The sequence below is a fragment of the Panulirus ornatus genome, chromosome 33 (assembly GCF_036320965.1).
Source record: "Panulirus ornatus isolate Po-2019 chromosome 33, ASM3632096v1, whole genome shotgun sequence".
In the NCBI taxonomy this organism is placed as follows: Eukaryota; Metazoa; Arthropoda; class Malacostraca; order Decapoda; family Palinuridae; genus Panulirus; species Panulirus ornatus.
In genome coordinates, this window is record NC_092256.1 from 9,790,507 (window position 1) to 9,808,404 (window position 17,898).

Genomic DNA, 17,898 nt, shown 5'->3' on the forward strand with positions numbered 1-17,898 from the left:
GTGGTTGACCTCATTCAACCAGCATTATGACCTGGTAGTCTCGCACAACTATTGTAGTGGCCCCAGTGACTTCAACCAAGTAGTGTACAAACCTGGTGACCTCACCAAACTGTGGCAGTGACCTAGGTGACCTCAGCCATTCAGTGTGATAACCTAGTGACAAGTGTATTAGTGATACCTTATTGACCTCACACAAGTGTAGTATTGATAACCTGGTGATCTCACACAAGTGTTTTAGTGATAACCTCACACAAGTGTGATAGTAAGAACCTGGTGACCTCACACAAGTGTGAGTGATAGCCTGGTGACCTCACCCAAGTGTCGTATTGATAACCTGTTGACCTCACACAAGTGTTTTAGTGATAACGTCACGCAAGTGTGATAGTGATAACCTGGTGACCTCACACAAGTGTGAGTGATAGCCTGGTGACCTCACACAAGTGTGAGTGATAGCCTAGTGACCTCACACGTGTCGTATTGATAACCTGGTGACCTCACACAAGTGTGTGATAGCCTGGTGACCTCACACAAGTGTCGTATTGATAACCTGTTGACCTCACACAAGTGTTTTAGTGATAACGTCACACAAGTGTGATAGTGATAACCGGGTGACCTCACACAAGTGTGAGTGATAGCCTGGTGACCTCACACAAATGTCGTATTGATAACCTGGTGATCTCACACAAGTGAGATAGTGATAACCTGGTGATCGTACCCAGTCTAAATATGCCGTGGCTGATGTGACCTCGGACGTCAGCGGCGACCAGGACCTCAGCCAGTGCGGTAGCGTTGGCCCTCGGGACGCCTTGCGACATCATGCACTCGACCACAAATCTCTCCACCTCCTCCTCCCGGTACTGTGGTAGAACAAAAGACTTATGTGGTAAAATCTACTACTGTAGGAGAACAGAAGACTAATGAAAACTCTCTCCCAGTCCTAGAGGGGATGGGGCGGAAAATATGAGGTGAAAACTGTAGAACAGACATCTTTTCCTGATGTCAAAGGCTCCACTTATGAACTGAAGTGATCACGCCCCAAAAAAGTGCTGAGAAGATGAGAGAAATAGATAAGAGGGGAAAATGAAGGTTAGTGAAATAGATAATAGGGGAAAATGAAGATGAGAGAAGTAGATAATAGGGGAGAATAATCTTCCAATACAGAGAGTAAAAAAAGAAAATGCATTTTAGAGACATTCAGTCTGATAAAAGTCGATTCAATACCTAACGGTGTAATGAAAGAAAACGCAACAACTAGCGATTGATTATCATCGGTAATCATGCGATGTAGGAAGTGGCTTGCAAATTATTATATGGTCTAGTTATACGATGAAGGCACACTAACAGCCAGTTCTCAGGAACAGAAACCGAAGTAATACCTATGGAAGAGGGAAGGCAGAACCAACGTCACAGTGTAGGGCAAGTAGGTTCGGAGTTTGAGGTTGTATTTGGAAGAGGTTGATTTTGCTTTGGTCTCGACTCTGTGTTGTTTATGTGCAGAGCTAAAGCCTCCTCAGATGCGAGAGGAGTGTTCCATATTAGGGCGAATCATTCCTTAGCATGACTAGATAAACTGTTCAGAAGTGTTTTGGCACCTGAACAGGACATCCAATTTTTTAAGGCTCAGGTTTACCTGTTTATGTAATGTGGAGTCTCCATGATAGATAAGTTTTCACAATTGCTGTGAATAAACTCAAGTTATTACTATAGTATATATAATGTATTTGCTTTTATGTATATAGTAAGTTTGTATGAGTTTCCACGTAAAATTGTATAAATGTTTATTTTAGTAACTCCCTCTATATTAGCATTGTTCAACTAAGTTTGGTTTTGAACACAATTCCAAGAGGGAGGCCCAGTTTTCTCTTATTCCACCGCCATGAGAGCACCAATGACAACAGATTATGGGCCCAGCAAGCGCCTAGTACTTGACGGTGATGAGGAAAAGCATGGGTCGTGAGAAGTGAAGTTTCTTGGCCATTCAAGACTGCAGAAGTTGCGGGCAAAATTGCCGACGTGTTTGCCGAGCATCTGCACTTGTTAGATGACCGTAGCCTATCCTTGACATCAGAGATGCTAAGGACGACGCTAAGAAAGCACTGGCAATAATACTTGACCATTATTTGGGCAGAGACAGCGGCAACCTCACTGAAGACAACAGATAAAGCTACTCGTGGCTATGGCATTGAAAGGCTAACCCCCTTCAGAATATATGACATTTTCCGTTGTAGAAACAGGTTATCATTTCCATTTGGGTAGATGACATTATCAATGCTGCCAGTAATGAAAATGTAATTCTTTAGGGATTCCTTTTGTTATAAATTTAAGATGAAGGATTTGGGGAAGTTTTCATGGTTTTTAGGTATTGAGTTTGAATTTGAAGAAGGTTGTATTAGAATGAATCATGAAATATTTGGAGAGAATACTCGATAGATTTAGGATGATTGTAATCCTAAGTCAGTCAAATGTGATTCAAATAAACAATATGGTTGGTAGTGACTCCAAAGAGCTCGCAGATGCTAAATTGTACAGAGAAATTGTTGAAGGTTTAATTTACGTTATGTCGGGTACAAGGCCAGACTAATGTTGTAATAAAGATTTCTCAGCATTTGGCCAAGCCAACAAAAGCACATTTTAGTTAAGCTAAACACGTACTGAAATATATTAAGAGTACAGTGAGTCATGATTTAAAGTTTATAAAATCAGGTAACACATTGATGTTTATTGCTTTTTGTGGCCCAACGGGTGCATCAGAGGATAGGCGTAGTATTCCAGGTTACATTTATCAGATAAATAGTAATGGACCATTAATTTCATGGAAAAATAGAAGGCAGAAAATTTGAGCATTATCTTCATGTGAAGCAGAGTGTATGGCCTTAAGCTATGCAGGAGGCTAATTTCTTGAGACCATTTGGAGATATGCAAGGGTACGACAGAGTTTGTAATCTGATAATCATGGGGCATTAGCATTAGCGAAAAACCCTGTAAGCAATCAAGGATCAAAACACAAAGATATTGAATATCATTATATTAGAAGTACAATATGGTGGTATAGAATTGCAGTAAGTACCATCAGAGGATAATGTTGCAGATATTTATAAAACCTTTGTGTAAAACAAAATTAAATTTTCTGCAGTAAGAGGTTTGACTCAAGTTGTTACCATAGTATATATAATGTATTTGCTTATATATATATATATATATATATATATATATATATATGTATATATATATATATATATATATATATATATATATATATATATATATATATATATATAATCCTCCCCTCCTTGTATTAACTTTCTAAAATGGGAAACAGAAGAAGGAGTCACGCGGGGAGTGCTCATCCTCCTCGAAGGCTCAGAGTGGGGTGCCTAAATGTGTGTGGATGTAACCAAGATGTGAAAAAAGGAGAGATAGGTAGTATGTTTGAGGAAAGGAACCTGGATGTTTTGGCTCTGAGTGAAACGAAGCTCAAGGGTAAAGGGGAAGAGTGGTTTGGAAATGTCTGGGGAGTGAAGTCAGGGGTTAGTGAGAGGACAAGAGCAAGGGAAGGAGTAGCAATACTCCTGAAACAGGAGTTGTGGGAGTATGTGATAGAATGTAAGAAAGTAAATTCTCGATTAATATGGGTAAAATTGAAAGTTGATGGAGAGAGGTGGGTGATTATTGGTGCATATGCACCTGGGCATGAGAAGAAAGATCATGAGAGGCAAGTGTTTTGGGAGCAGCTAAATGAGTGTGTTAGCGGTTTTGATGCACGAGACCGGGTTATAGTGATGGGTGATTTGAATGCAAAGGTGAGTAATGTGGCAGTTGAGGGAATAATTGGTATGCATGGGGTGTTCAGTGTTGTAAATGGAAATGGTGAAGAGCTTGTAGATTTATGTGCTGAAAAAGGACTGATGATTGGGAATACCTGGTTTAAAAAGCGAGATATACATAAGTATACTTATGTAAGTAGGAGAGATGGCCAGAGAGCGTTATTGGATTACGTGTTAATTGACAGGCGTGCGAAAGAGAGACTTTTGGATGTCAATGTGCTGAGAGGTGCAACTAGAGGGATGTCTGATCATTATCTTGTGGAGGCTAAGGTGAAGATTAGTATGGGTTTTCAGAAAAGAAGAGTGAATGTTGGGGTGAAGAAGGTGGTGAGAGTAAGTGAGCTTGGGAAGGAGACCTGTGTGAGGAAGTATCAGGAGAGACTGTGTACAGAATGGAAAAAGGTGAGAACAATGGAAGTAAGGGGAGTGGGGGAGGAATGGGATGTATTTAGGGAATCAGTGATGGATTGCGCAAAAGATGCTTGTGGCATGAGAAGAGTGGGAGGTGGGCTGCTTAGAAAGGGTAGTGAGTGGTGGGATGAAGAAGTAAGAGTATTAGTGAAAGAGAAGAGAGAGGCATTTGGACGATTTTTGCAGGGAAAAAATGCAATTGAGTGGGAGAAGTATAAAAGAAAGAGACAGGAGGTCAAGAGAAAGGTGCGAGAGGTGAAAAAAAGGGCAAATGAGAGTTGGGGTGAGAGACTATCAGTAAATTTTAGGGAGAATAAAAAGATGTTCTGGAGGGAGGTAAATAGGGTGCGTAAGACAAGGGAGCAAATGGGAACTTCAGTGAAGGGCGTAAATGGGGAGGTGATAACAAGTAGTGGTGATGTGAGAAGGAGATGGAATGAGTATTTTGAAGGTTTGTTGAATGTGTCTGATGACAGAGTGGCAGATATAGGGTGTTTGGGTCGAGGTGGTGTGCAAAGTGAGAGGGTTAGGGAAAATGATTTGGTAAACAGAGAAGAGGTAGTAAAAGCTTTGCGGAAGATGAAAGCCGGCAAGGCAGCAGGTTTGGATGGTATTGCAGTGGAATTTATTAAAAAAGGGGGTGACTGTGTTGTTGACTGGTTGGTAAGGTTATTTAATGTATGTATGACTCATGGTGAGGTGCCTGAGGATTGGCGGAATGCGCGCATAGTGCCATTGTACAAAGGCAAAGGGGATAAGAGTGAGTGCTCAAATTACAGAGGTATAAGTTTGTTGAGTATTCCTGGTAAATTATATGGGAGGGTATTGATTGAGAGGGTGAAGGCATGTACAGAGCATCAGATTGGGGAAGAGCAGTGTGGTTTCAGAAGTGGTAGAGGATGTGTGGATCAGGTGTTTGCTTTGAAGAATGTATGTGAGAAATACTTAGAAAAGCAAATGGATTTGTATGTAGCATTTATGGATCTGGAGAAGGCATATGATAGAGTTGATAGAGATGCTCTGTGGAAGGTATTAAGAATATATGGTGTGGGAGGCAAGTTGTTAGAAGCAGTGAAAGGTTTTTATCGAGGATGTAAGGCATGTGTACGTGTAGGAAGAGAGGAAAGTGATTGGTTCTCAGTGAATGTAGGTTTGCGGCAGGGGTGTGTGATGTCTCCATGGTTGTTTAATTTGTTTATGGATGGGGTTGTTAGGGAGGTAAATGCAAGAGTCTTGGAAAGAGGGGCAAGTATGAAGTCTGTTGGGGATGAGAGAGCTTGGGAAGTGAGTCAGTTGTTGTTCGCTGATGATACAGCGCTGGTGGCGGATTCATGTGAGAAACTGCAGAAGCTGGTGACGGAGTTTGGTAAAGTGTGTGGAAGAAGAAAGTTAAGAGTAAATGTGAATAAGAGCAAGGTTATTAGGTACAGTAGGGTTGAGGGTCAAGTCAATTGGGAGGTGAGTTTGAATGGAGAAAAACTGGAGGAAGTGAAGTGTTTTAGATATCTGGGAGTGGATCTGTCAGCGGATGGAACCATGGAAGCGGAAGTGGATCATAGGGTGGGGGAGGGGGCGAAAATTTTGGGAGCCTTGAAAAATGTGTGGAAGTCGAGAACATTATCCCGGAAAGCAAAAATGGGTATGTTTGAAGGAATAGTGGTTCCAACAATGTTGTATGGTTGCGAGGCGTGGGCTATGGATAGAGTTGTTCGCAGGAGGATGGATGTGCTGGAAATGAGATGTTTGAGGACAATGTGTGGTGTGAGGTGGTTTGATCGAGTAAGTAACGTAAGGGTAAGAGAGATGTGTGGAAATAAAAAGAGCGTGGTTGAGAGAGCAGAAGAGGGTGTTTTGAAATGGTTTGGGCACATGGAGAGAATGAGTGAGGAAAGATTGACCAAGAGGATATATGTGTCGGAGGTGGAGGGAACGAGGAGAAGAGGGAGACCAAATTGGAGGTGGAAAGATGGAGTGAAAAGGATTTTGTGTGATCGGGGCCTGAACATGCAGGAGGGTGAAAGGAGGGCAAGGAATAGAGTGAATTGGAGCGATGTGGTATACAGGGGTTGACGTGCTGTCAGTGGATTGAATCAAGGCATGTGAAGCGTCTGGGGTAAACCATGGAAAGCTGTGTAGGTATGTATATTTGCGTGTGTGGACGTGTGTATGTACATGTGTATGGGGGGGGTTGGGCCATTTCTTTCGTCTGTTTCCTTGCGCTACCTCGCAAACGCGGGAGACAGCGACGAGGTATAAAAAAAAATATATATATATATATATATATATACTTGCCCCTCTTTCCAAAACTCTTGCATTCACCTCCCTAACAACCCCATCCATAAACAAATTAAACAACCATGGAGACATCGCACACCCCTGCCGCAAACCTACATTCACTGAGAACCAATCACTTTCCTCTCTTCCTACACGTACACATGCCTTACATCCTCGATAAAAACTTTTCACTGCTTCTAACAACTTGCCTCCCACACCATATATTATTAATACCTTCCACGGAGCATCTCTATCAACTCTATCATATGCCTTCTCCAGATCCATAAATGCTACATACAAATCCATTTGCTTTTCTAAGTATTTCTCACATACATTCTTCAAAGCAAACACCTGATCCACACATCCTCTACCACTTCTGAAACCACACTGCTCTTCCCCAATCTCATGCTCTGTACATGCCTTCACCCTCTCAATCAATACCCTCCCATATAATTTACCAGGAATACTCAACAGACTTATACACAACAGACTGTTGTGGATGAGAGAGCTTGGGAAGTGAGTCAATTGTTGTTCGCTGATGATACAGCGCTGGTGGCTGATTCATGTGAGAAACTGCAGAAGCTGGTGACTGAGTTTGGTAAAGTGTGTGAAAGAAGAAAGTTAAGAGTAAATGTGAATAAGAGCAAGGTTATTAGGTACAGTAGGGTTGAGGGTCAAGTCAATTGGGAGGTGAGTTTGAATGGAGAAAAACTGGAGGAAGTGAAGTGTTTTAGATATCTGGGAGTGGATCTGGCAGCGGATGGAAACATGGAAGCGGAAGTGGATCATAGGGTGGGGGAGGGGGCGAAAATTCTGGGAGCCTTGAAGAATGTGTGGAAGTCGAGAACATTATCTCGGAAAGCAAAAATGGGTATGTTTGAAGGAATAGTGGTTCCAACAATGTTGTATGGTTGCGAGGCGTGGACTATGGATAGAGTTGTGCGCAGGAGGATGGATGTGCTGGAAATGAGATGTTTGAGGACAATGTGTGGTGTGAGGTGGTTTGATCGAGTAAGTAACGTAAGGGTAAGAGAGATGTGTGGAAATAAAAAGAGCGTGGTTGAGAGAGCTGAAGAGGGTGTTTTGAAATGGTTTGGTCACATGGAGAGAATGAGTGAGGAAAGATTGACCAAGAGGATATATGTGTCGGAGGTGGAGGGAACGAGGAGAAGAGGGAGACCAAATTGGAGGTGGAAAGATGGAGTGAAAAAGATTTTGTGTGATCGGGGCCTGAACATGCAGGAGGGTGAAAGGAGGGCAAGGAATAGAGTGAATTGGAGCGATGTGGTATACCGGGGTTGACGTGCTGTCAGTGGATTGAATCAAGGCATGTGAAGCGTCTGGGGTAAACCATGGAAAGCTGTATAGGTATGTATATTTGCGTGTGTGGACGTATGTATATACATGTGTATGGGGTGGGTTGGGCCATTTCTTTCGTCTGTTTCCTTGCACTACCTCGCAAACGCGGGAGACAGCGACAAAGCAAAAAAAAAAAAAAAAAAAAAAAATATATATATATATATATATATATATATATATATATATATATATATATATATATATATATATATATATATATATTAAGTTTGTTTTAGTTTCCCCGTAAAATCTTTAAATGTTTTCTTTGTTTTAGTAACGCCCTCTACAGTCAGTAGAATTTGACTATTTTTTAATGATGCAGTCCAAGATGTAGGCCAGATTTTCTCTTATTCCACCTCCATGGCAACAACAGTAACACCATATATACTTATCATAATGAATAGTGGTATTACAAAACCAGGAAAGGAGGTGGGAAAGGTTGTGAGGGTTGTTAGAATAAGAAACAGGAATAATTAGAGGTATGACATTCACTCCATCCCAATATTACTATGTGATACAGTCAAACAATACAGAACACACAAGGCACGCATATCAATATGTAAACGTATAAATTCAGTTAATGCTAGTGTAGCAGTTCAGTTAATCCTTGTACTTAGGCCTTAAGCTTGCTCTATATATTTTTTTTTTTTTTTCCTTCTGTTGTTACAGAGTGGTAAATGTTCCATGAGCATATGAAGAGGCAATCTCGTCCTCAGAGATCCACCAGTGGAAGAAAACTATGGATGAAGAACTGGAGGCTACCACAAACATCCGATTATGTAGGTATGTAGATGCAATATGTGTGTGAGGTGCGTGTTACTAACTCCCATGGCATTTGTGAAAAGCTAGATTAAGAAATAATGTACAGTTTGGCAACTGTGACCGAAGGATCGTATCACCACCAGCGGTGGAGTTGGCAATCCTATTATTCAAATCTTGAAACGATCGAGGCCTGTTACCACCATCACATCTATTTGGCAGAATCTTCCTTGTGGCCATTTATCCACATCGCCTGATGAAGCTGAGTAGGAAGGATTCTGTGATGTCTTTAAAGAGCAGATCACGGGTGTTAGGCTGAGCAAGGCTAAGCTGAGTCCGAGGACAAAATCTGATTCGAGTTCGCCATTGCTTATTTCTTATACCTTTTGACGAGTTCCAGTCAGGGAGTTTATAGTTTATGTTTTTCCATGTGTGTGTATACCTAAAAACGTGCGACAGTGCAGTTATTAGGTTAGTCCTTGGGGCATATACCGACGTCTGAATTCCATGGCTGCCCTCACCGGCGGGTGAGAGCTGGCATCTGAAGCTTCTAAAAGTAGCAAGTCTTTCTCAAACAGTAGTAGTTTCCAGCCTTAGTGTGAATTCTGATAGGAGATGACTCATAAGGACTTCTAAGGCTTGGCGAGTGACATTGTAATACGCTGCCGCACGATTATCTAGGAACTTATAAGGTGGGTGTACCGTATTTTCTGTGGACATTGATCACAACTGGTTTTGTATCCTTAGGATCCACCGTCGATGTAGGACTGACCACCAAGGCAGTGCTTTTCGTGGAAATGAAGCCTTGTTATGAGCATTCTTGAAGGATTGCAGCAGTTTGGTTTATCATTGGGTATGGGAAGTAGCAGATGTGATATACTGTATAGAGTATCTTGTTATTGGGTGTGTATCGTATGTGCTAGGTTGTGCCAAGTAGGATGCTAACATGTTTTTCTTGACTCATGGAACCCATTTGTTTACATTTTCCTGTTTTGCAAGTTGCCCATCCGTTTGTGCCCTATACATTGTGTTCCTTTGATGGTGTACCTTAAATAAATGATGTAAAATTTTATGCTCCCATGAATTGTCGATATGCTGCAACCTTGATACTGTTTAATATGAGTGATTAATAACTATAATAACCATATATTTGTGTTAGCTATAAGGAATCCTAAGTAAAATATTGCAGACAACTGTAAGTTTATCCGAATCACTTTTCACATCATACACTATACAGTCTTTCATTACATTCCCAGTATATTATGACGAGATATCGAACTTGGTTGAGTTAGGACTGATTTTAACTGAAAATCCTGTGCAAACTTGTGTCGAACCTCCGTGATATCGCGGTTAGCGTTTTTGGATTTTGAATCTTTCTCGCTACACGTTGCTTCATCAGATAAAGTATGAATTGAATGTCCTATATTCATTTTCCTTTTTATTATATAAGACGTTTCAGGTATACAGAACTTGCCCACGTTCAGTCTGCCTTAAAATGGTACAACACAATACATAAAAAAAACAAACAGGAACAGTACACATAATTGAAGTGTACAGAAGAGAGCGTTAACAAAGGTATTATATTGATCTGGGATCCACGTTCAATGTTCACGCTTGACAGTGTGGTTGGCAGGGGTCAAACTTCGATATATCAACTGTGTGGGTGGGGGAGATTGCCTCTGGGTCACTATATAGACCTAGGGGAGTCGTGTGAAGGTAGAGAATGATATGGGGAGTGATATTTGTCAAATACGTGATGCTTACAACTGAAATCCTTTGAGTGCGAATGATTGGCCATTGAAGGTGACGGGAGGGTGGTGGTCAGTATCATGTCTGTCTGGGAGTAAAAATGGTGACTGCTTTGTGTGTGTATGTGTGTGTGATGGAGACATTCTGTTCCGGGTAAGCCAGTGTTCAAATTGTGATGTGTTGCAACCAACTTTTACAGCGTTAAAGTGTTGTGAAGTGATCGCAAGATCGTCTGTTTATGACCTTTACGCTGTGGTCTGCAGGTGAGACAAGGTCATACAAAAAGAGACTGAAAGAGAGTTGGAGAGAGAACTGCTCCTAGGGGAACTCCACTGTAGGAGCTTAAGGATTTCAGAGAAGGAGCTGTTGTGAGTGACTTTGGCTTGTAGGCTACCGCTGAAATTGGCCAACTACCTTTTGTCATTGTGAAGGTAGTGTTAATTATTAAGTGAGGATATGTTGGAGGACAGTGTCAAATGCTTTGTTGATGTCTGTTGCCAGTAATACCACGTGAGAAGTGGGCTGAGTTTGGTTGAAACCATGCAGGTTGTTGTGTGAGGTCTATGTACAGTGTGGCGGTGGAGTGATTGGGTCTAATCCCGTGTTGTGTAGGTGAGTGTGGGCTATTTTGCATGATTCTTACGTGGATCAGTTTTCAGATAGTTTAGATACAGGGTAGCGTAAGGAGGGAGAGTTGGGTGTTTTAAGAATGGTTTATGGTTTAGTTAATAGCAAACTTCCAGATGTGTAACTCGGAGTCACTGAAGATATCGGTTAAAAATGTTGGTTGCAGTGGTGTCAGTGTTGTATAGTGTCAGGGCCAGTGGCAGGGGAGTTCTTGATTACACCGCAAATGTCATTGGGAGTGAAGGTAAGTTAATCGTCAGGATGGAATTTTTGTATATTTCCCCATCAAAAATTTTTCGTGGGTGTAGTTGGTTTGTGTTCCCCCAACTAACGACTTCAAGTACGAATCTATGTTCTTTGGAGGGAGAGATGCTGTTGGTTTGGATTAGAAGTACTTTAGGAGTGGGGTTGTTAATATTGGTATTCCTCATTGTTCGCTGGGGTTGGTTGGTGTGGGGTTATGTGGTTATCGGTGTTGTGGTTGGCGTGCCAGTTTCCTTTTGTTTTTCTGAGATTAAGTTGGTGTTGATTAAGAGTCTGGCGTTGTTCTAAGACCTGTGTTGATGGTGAGTGGTATTGCACGAGGACGTGTCTGTGTTTTACGAGGTTTGTTACTTTTAGGGAGAAATTAGGGTTACAGTCCTCTCTCTCTGTCCTTTGGTTGCTTTGTGCCAGTCTGCCTCCCTGCAGATCTTACGTTGTTAGACATCGTAATTTTAGACATGTTCGAAAATGATCGCGGGACTCATTGATAACTTACTTCTTTGACAACAGTCCAGTTTAGCTCTGCATCGATTTTGTATTTTTGCTGCCAGAGCGGCTGTTATATTGTGCACACCTTCCCATCTTGTGGGCGGTGGCTCCAAAGAGGATACGAGTCCACAAAAGGTCTCGGGGCTGTGCCTTAATGATTCCAGTACCTCACAGGTTACATGGGGAGAAATTTTGAACATGGTTTGGGCTACACAATGAATAATTTGGCAGTTTTGCATGGTAGGTGAAGTTTACAACAGTTGAACAACAATGATCGGATCGCGTATCAAGATGGAAAAAAATATGAACTATTTACAATAAGCAAAGTTATGATACTTTTTAATTATCTGAGGTGGAATATGATTATGTTTGCACATATTTTGTTTTGTGAGAATCATCTTGTACTCACTGATTTTACAACAGTCAGTTATATGACATTATAAGGCGTGGGAATAATCATAATCATAACAGAAGCAAATTTCCACTGAGTATCGATAGCCCAACTAAGTCAGGAGATAGCAAGGTGTCCACCAGTTGAAAGTCGACAGGAGAATATATCTCGGAAAAGATGAAGTTTAGTGAGAGAAAATATAACACTTAGTGTTCTCTCTCTAAATTGGGTTGAGGGTGGCGTATGATGAAACACAAAATAGCTTTTTATATGGATGAGTTTGCCTGTTGTGAGGAGAGAACTGAAGAAGTAAGTAGAGTTTTATTTGAATATTATTTCCCCCCAGGTGCAGCAGTCACACAAGACGGGAGATATTCAAAAGGGAATGTCACTCAAAGCATCGAGAGGTTACAGAGGAATGGTCGCGCATGTTCTCATATCAACGAAAACTGGAAATATGTTGTTAGATGTCCCGCTCATTTCTCCGGGGAGCAATTCCGATATTTTCGTCCTTATCACTGTCGAATTGATCAGCCGCAGTAAGGTAAGTGTTTACTTGCATGTTATCTTCAGTTACATTCGAAAAAATGTCTATTATCATGTCATTCTACGTTTAACTTTGCTCGCTTCAGGCTCTGATGTTTTAGCCCTAATCTAGGCTTCGCTAGGCTTACGTCATGATAGGATATTTGAACCCTAATTAGGCTTCGCTAGGCTTGCATCATGCTAGGTTATTTTAACCCTAATTAGGCTTCGCTAGGCTTACGTCATGCTAGGATATTTTAACCTTAATTAGCCTTCGATAGGCTTACGTCATGCTCGGATATTTTAACCCCTAACCTAGGCTTCGCTAGGCTTACGTCATGCTAGGATATTTTAACCTTAATTAGCCTTCGATAGGCTTACGTCATGCTAGGATATTTTAACCTTAATTAGGCTTCGCTAGGCATACGTCATGCTCGGATATTGTAACCCCTAACCTAGGCTTCGCTAGGCTTACGTCATGCTAGGATATTTTTAGCGTGTTCTAGGATACGCTAGGCTTACGTCATGCTAGGATATTTTAAGCCTAACCTAGGCTACACTAGCCTTACATCATGCTAGGATATTTTAAAGGCTGTCTTGGCTATGCTCGGTTAAGGTACAAAAGGTACATTGCAGAGTGTGTTAAGGTTAGGTTTTCATATGCTAGCCTAGTGCTAAACATGGCCTAGGATGGGTTGATATGGTCAAGCAATGTGATGGTAGGTAGGTTAGGGTAGATTGGTAAGTTATAGAGTCACACATGATACCCTCTGCTGCAAAGCCCTGTCCGCTTTGCCATCATTGAAAAGTAAACTAAATGCATTTCGTTTTGTGTATTGAGATCGTTACTGTTTTACTTTGGGATCTTTTTTTTTTTTTTTTTTAGTACGGTCTCAAAAGAAAATGTTGATAAGAGAGGAATGGCCCAAAGAGAATCGCCGGTTTACTCCACCTCAATTTTTTTTTGCGGGGGTGAGGAGGGGACTTTTACCCCCTGGGATCGTGCTGGTTCTCGACGTTCGGTAGTACATTAAATCGAGTCTCATTTGACAAATTTATTTACTTTCAACGGGGGGGGGGAAATCAATACAGAACTCGTCAGTTACTCTGCTATGTATGAAATAGAAATTTGACCAGTAGTAGTGATTTAACATCTTGCAGCATTGCTGACGGGAAACGGTATGTAAGAACAGCCCCAGTACAAAGAAATTCCAGAATGTTTTTTGTCAACGTGAAATTACCTTGCCGTTACGTATGACTTGTTCTTCAACTCTCCATCATTGTCTTGGAGAGTTCTTTTTTTTTTTCTTATTGTCCCCCAGCGGCCTTACCAAATTATTCTCCCTGACCCTCTCACTTCCCACACCACCTCGACCGAAACACCCTATGTATTCCATTCTTTCATCAAACACATTTAACAAACCTTCAAAATACACTCCCTCTCCTCACTTCACCACTACTTGTTATTACCGCCCCATTTGCCCCCTTCACTGATGCTCCCATTTGTTCTCTTGTCTTACACACTTTATTTACCTCCTAACAAAACATCTCTTTATTCTGCCTAAAATTTAACGATACTCTCTCACCCCAACTCTCATTTGCCCTCTTTTTCTCCTCTTACACCTTTCTCTTGACCTCTTGCATCTTTCATTTATACATCTCCCAGTCATTTGCACTATTTCCCTGCAAAAATCGTCCAAATGCCTCTTCTCTTTCACTATCAGCCTTACTTCTTCCTCCCACCACTCACTACTCTTTCTAATCTGTCCACCTCCCACCTTTCTCATGCCACAGGCATCTATTGCGCAAGCCATCACTGCATCCCTAAATACATCCCATTTCTCCCCCACTCCCCATATATCATTTGCTCTCACCTTTCACCATTCTGCACTCAATCTCTCCTCTTACTTCCTTACACAAGTCTCCTTTCCAAGCTCACTTACTCTCACCACTCTCTTCACCCCAACATTCTCTCTTATTTTCTGAAAACCTGTACATGTCTTCACCTTCGCGTCCACAATATAATGATCAGAGATCACTCCCGTTGCCCCTCTCAGCACAATAACATTCAAAAGTCTGTTTCACGCGCCTATCAATCAACACGTAATTCAGTAACGCTCTCTGGCCATCTTTCTTACTTACATACGTATACTTATGTATATCTCTATTTTTAAACCAGGTATTCCCAATCACCAGTCCTTTTTCAGCGCACAAATCTACAAGCTCTTCACTATTTCCATTTACAACACTGAACACCCCACGTACACCTATTATACCTTCAACTGCCACATTACTCACATGTGCATTCAAATCACCCATCACTGTAACCCGGTCTCGTGCATCACAGCTGCTAACATACTCAGTCAGCTGCTCCCAAAACACTTGCCTCTCATGATCTTTCTTCTCATGACCAGGTGCATAGGCACCAATAATCACCCATCTCTCTCCATCCATTTTCAGTTTTACCCATATCAATGTAGAGTTTACTTTCTTACACTCTATCACATACTCCCACAACACCTGCTTCAGGAGTAGTGCTACTCCTTCCTTTGCTCTTGTCCTCTCACCAACCCCAAGACATTCCCAAACACTCTTCCCCTTTTCTCTTGAGCTTCGTTTCACTCAGAGCCAAAACATCCAGGTTCCTTTCCTCAAACAGACTACCTACCTCTCCTTTTTTCTTATCTTGGTGACATCCACACACATTTAGACGCCCCAATCTGTAATGTATGAGATGAAATACTTGCTATGAATTATAACGTCTTATGTAATATCAGTCCACTGGAGTCTGACTCCCTTTGTCACCCTTGTAATCGTTTTTGAGCTGCCGCTGACAGGATGAGAATGGGGTTCACAATAGATTTTGCCGGGGTTACCGGTACATATCAATCTTTAACTACTCCGGTCGACTCCATCCTAGAACACTCTTCTGTGTTTAGATGGGAAGTACTGCAACAGTTTCAAGCACCCGTAATACCTGCAAAGTGAACGTGGCAAGTCTCTCACCTTAGTACCAAGGTTGTCTGGAGGAGTGATGCTCAGCCTTTCGCCCAGGAAAGACATCACAGGGACAGATACACACGCACTCGCTTGTAGAGCGTTTGGCGGTGTGAATCAAACGGGAGAGAAGAGGCGGGCCACAGTTGGCCCCGGTTCTGTGCATCTTGGCAGCTGTCGCCAGATTGGCCAATGCCTTAGTTCATTTCCACAACTTGTGCAGTACACTCTCTTGCTATATTTTCGTGGTACTGTATACGGAAGGTAGTGGAAACGAAGGTAGCTTCGAAGGATGAGATCTCATTGTAAAACAACACTTCTATGGTTCGGAACAGTTTTATGTAAGCGATGCGCTTATCGTTAGGTAATTGGGTACTTTAGCCTTGAAACAAAGCGGCTTGGGTGGTATGATTGGCCAGACCACGAATTTGTTGTCGTTGTCAATATCACATTAATATGTCGTCCCTAAATGAATCGGGTGCAATATGTGAAGCTTGACGTTGTGTTAAAAAAAAAAAAAAGGTACCAAAGTATCGAAAGTTAAATTTCAAATAAAGTTCAGGGTTGAAAAATATATTTCAAGATGAATGAGACTCCATCCAGAGTGGGGTGTGATTCCTTCACTATAGTGGTACCTGTTGTATGTACCTGGCGACACACTAGTAGGTATTGATTCCTTCACAACGCATCATACACGTCATCTCCAGCCATTAACAACCTTTCTAGTGAAATGGTTTGGTCACATGGAGAGAATGAGTGAGGAAAGATTGACCAAGAGGATATATGTGTCAGAGGTGGAGGGAACGAGGAGAAGTGGGAGACCAAATTGGAGGTGGAAAGATGGAGTGAAAAAGATTTTGAGTGATCGGGGCCTGAACATGCAGGAGGGTGAAAGGCGTGCAAGCAATAGAGTGAACTGGAACGGTGTGGTATACCGGGGTCGACGTGCTGCCAATGGATTGAACCAGGGCATGTGAAGCGTCTTGGGTAAACCATGGAAAGTTCTGTGGGGCCTGGATGTGGATAGGGAGCTGTGGTTTAGGTGCATTATTACATGACAGCTAGAGACTGAGTGTGAACGAATGTGGCCTTTGTTGTCTTTTCTTAGCGCTACCTCGCGCACATGAGGGGGAGGGGGTTGTTATTTCATGTGTGGCGGGGTTGCGATGGGAATGAATAAAGGCAGTCAGTATGAATTATGTACATGTGTGTATATGTATATGTCTGTGTGTGTATATATATATGTATACGTTGAGATGTATAGGTATGTATATTTGCGTGCGTGGACGTGTATGTATATACATGTGTATGTGGGTGGGTTGGGCCATTCTTTCGTCTGTTTCCTTGCGCTACCTCGCTAACGCGGGAGACAGCGACAAAGCAAAATAAATATGTGACCAAACCATTTCAAAACACCCTCTTCTGCTCTCTCAACCACACTCTTTTTATTACCACACATCTCTCTTACCCTTACATTACTTACTCGATCAAACCACCTCACACCACATATTGTCCTCAAACATTTCATTTCCAGCACATACACCCTCCTGCGCACAACTCTATCCATAGCCCACGCCTCGCAACCATACAACATTGTTGGAACCACTATTCCTTCAAACATCCCCATTTTTGCTTTCCGAGATAATGTTCTCGACTTCCAAACATTCTTCAAGGCTCCCAGAATATTCGCCCCCTCCCCCACCCTATGATTCACTTCCGCTTTCATGGTTCCATCGGCTGCCAGATCCACTCCCAGATATCTAAAACACTTCACTTCCTCCAGTTTTTCTCCATTCAAACTTACCTCCCAATTGACTTGACCCTCAACCCAAGTGTACCTAGTAACCTTGCTCTTATTCACATTTACTCTCAACTTTCTTCTTTCACACACTTTACCAAACTGAGTCACCAGCTTCTGCAGTTTCTCACATGAATCAGCCACCAGCGCTGTATCATCAGCGAACAACAGCTGACTCACTTCCCAAGCTCTCTCATCCACAACAGACTGCATACTTGCCCCTCTTTCCAAAACTCTTGCATTCACCTCCCTAACAACCCCATCCATAAACAAATTAAACAACCATGGAGGCATCACACACCCCTGGCGCAAACCTACATTCACTGAGAACCAATCACTTTCCTCTCTTCCTACACGTACACATGCCTTACATCCTCGATAGAAACTTTTCACTGCTTCTAACAACTTGCCTCCCACACCATATATTCTTA

The 17,898-nt window shown here is 42.0% G+C and overlaps 2 protein-coding genes across 6 annotated transcripts in view; one reads left to right on the forward strand and one right to left on the reverse strand.

Moving 5' to 3' along the window:
* The window catches only part of LOC139759446 (uncharacterized oxidoreductase YjmC-like), a 46,588-nt gene extending 30,754 nt beyond the window's left edge, over positions 1–15,834 (reverse strand). Inside the window, exons 1-2 of the mRNA XM_071681582.1 lie at positions 15,679–15,834; positions 716–857 (exon numbers count right to left, since the gene is read on the reverse strand). Of these exons, the coding sequence (XP_071537683.1) occupies positions 716–857; positions 15,679–15,735 (199 nt within the window). The 5' untranslated portion in view covers positions 15,736–15,834. The remainder of the gene's footprint in view (positions 1–715; positions 858–15,678) is intronic.
* LOC139759444 (uncharacterized) overlaps positions 1–17,898 on the forward strand; it is a 131,031-nt gene that overhangs the window by 21,366 nt on the left and 91,767 nt on the right. For 3 of the 5 annotated variants that reach the window (XM_071681563.1, XM_071681564.1, XM_071681573.1), the window contains 2 exons: positions 8,538–8,651; positions 12,494–12,691. The gene's annotated coding sequence lies outside the window, so the exon portion shown is untranslated. Of the gene's footprint in view, positions 1–8,537; positions 8,652–9,129; positions 9,320–9,465; positions 9,481–12,493; positions 12,692–17,898 lie in introns of those variants that run through there. The other 2 variants (XM_071681566.1, XM_071681567.1) reach the window with 2 other exon arrangements.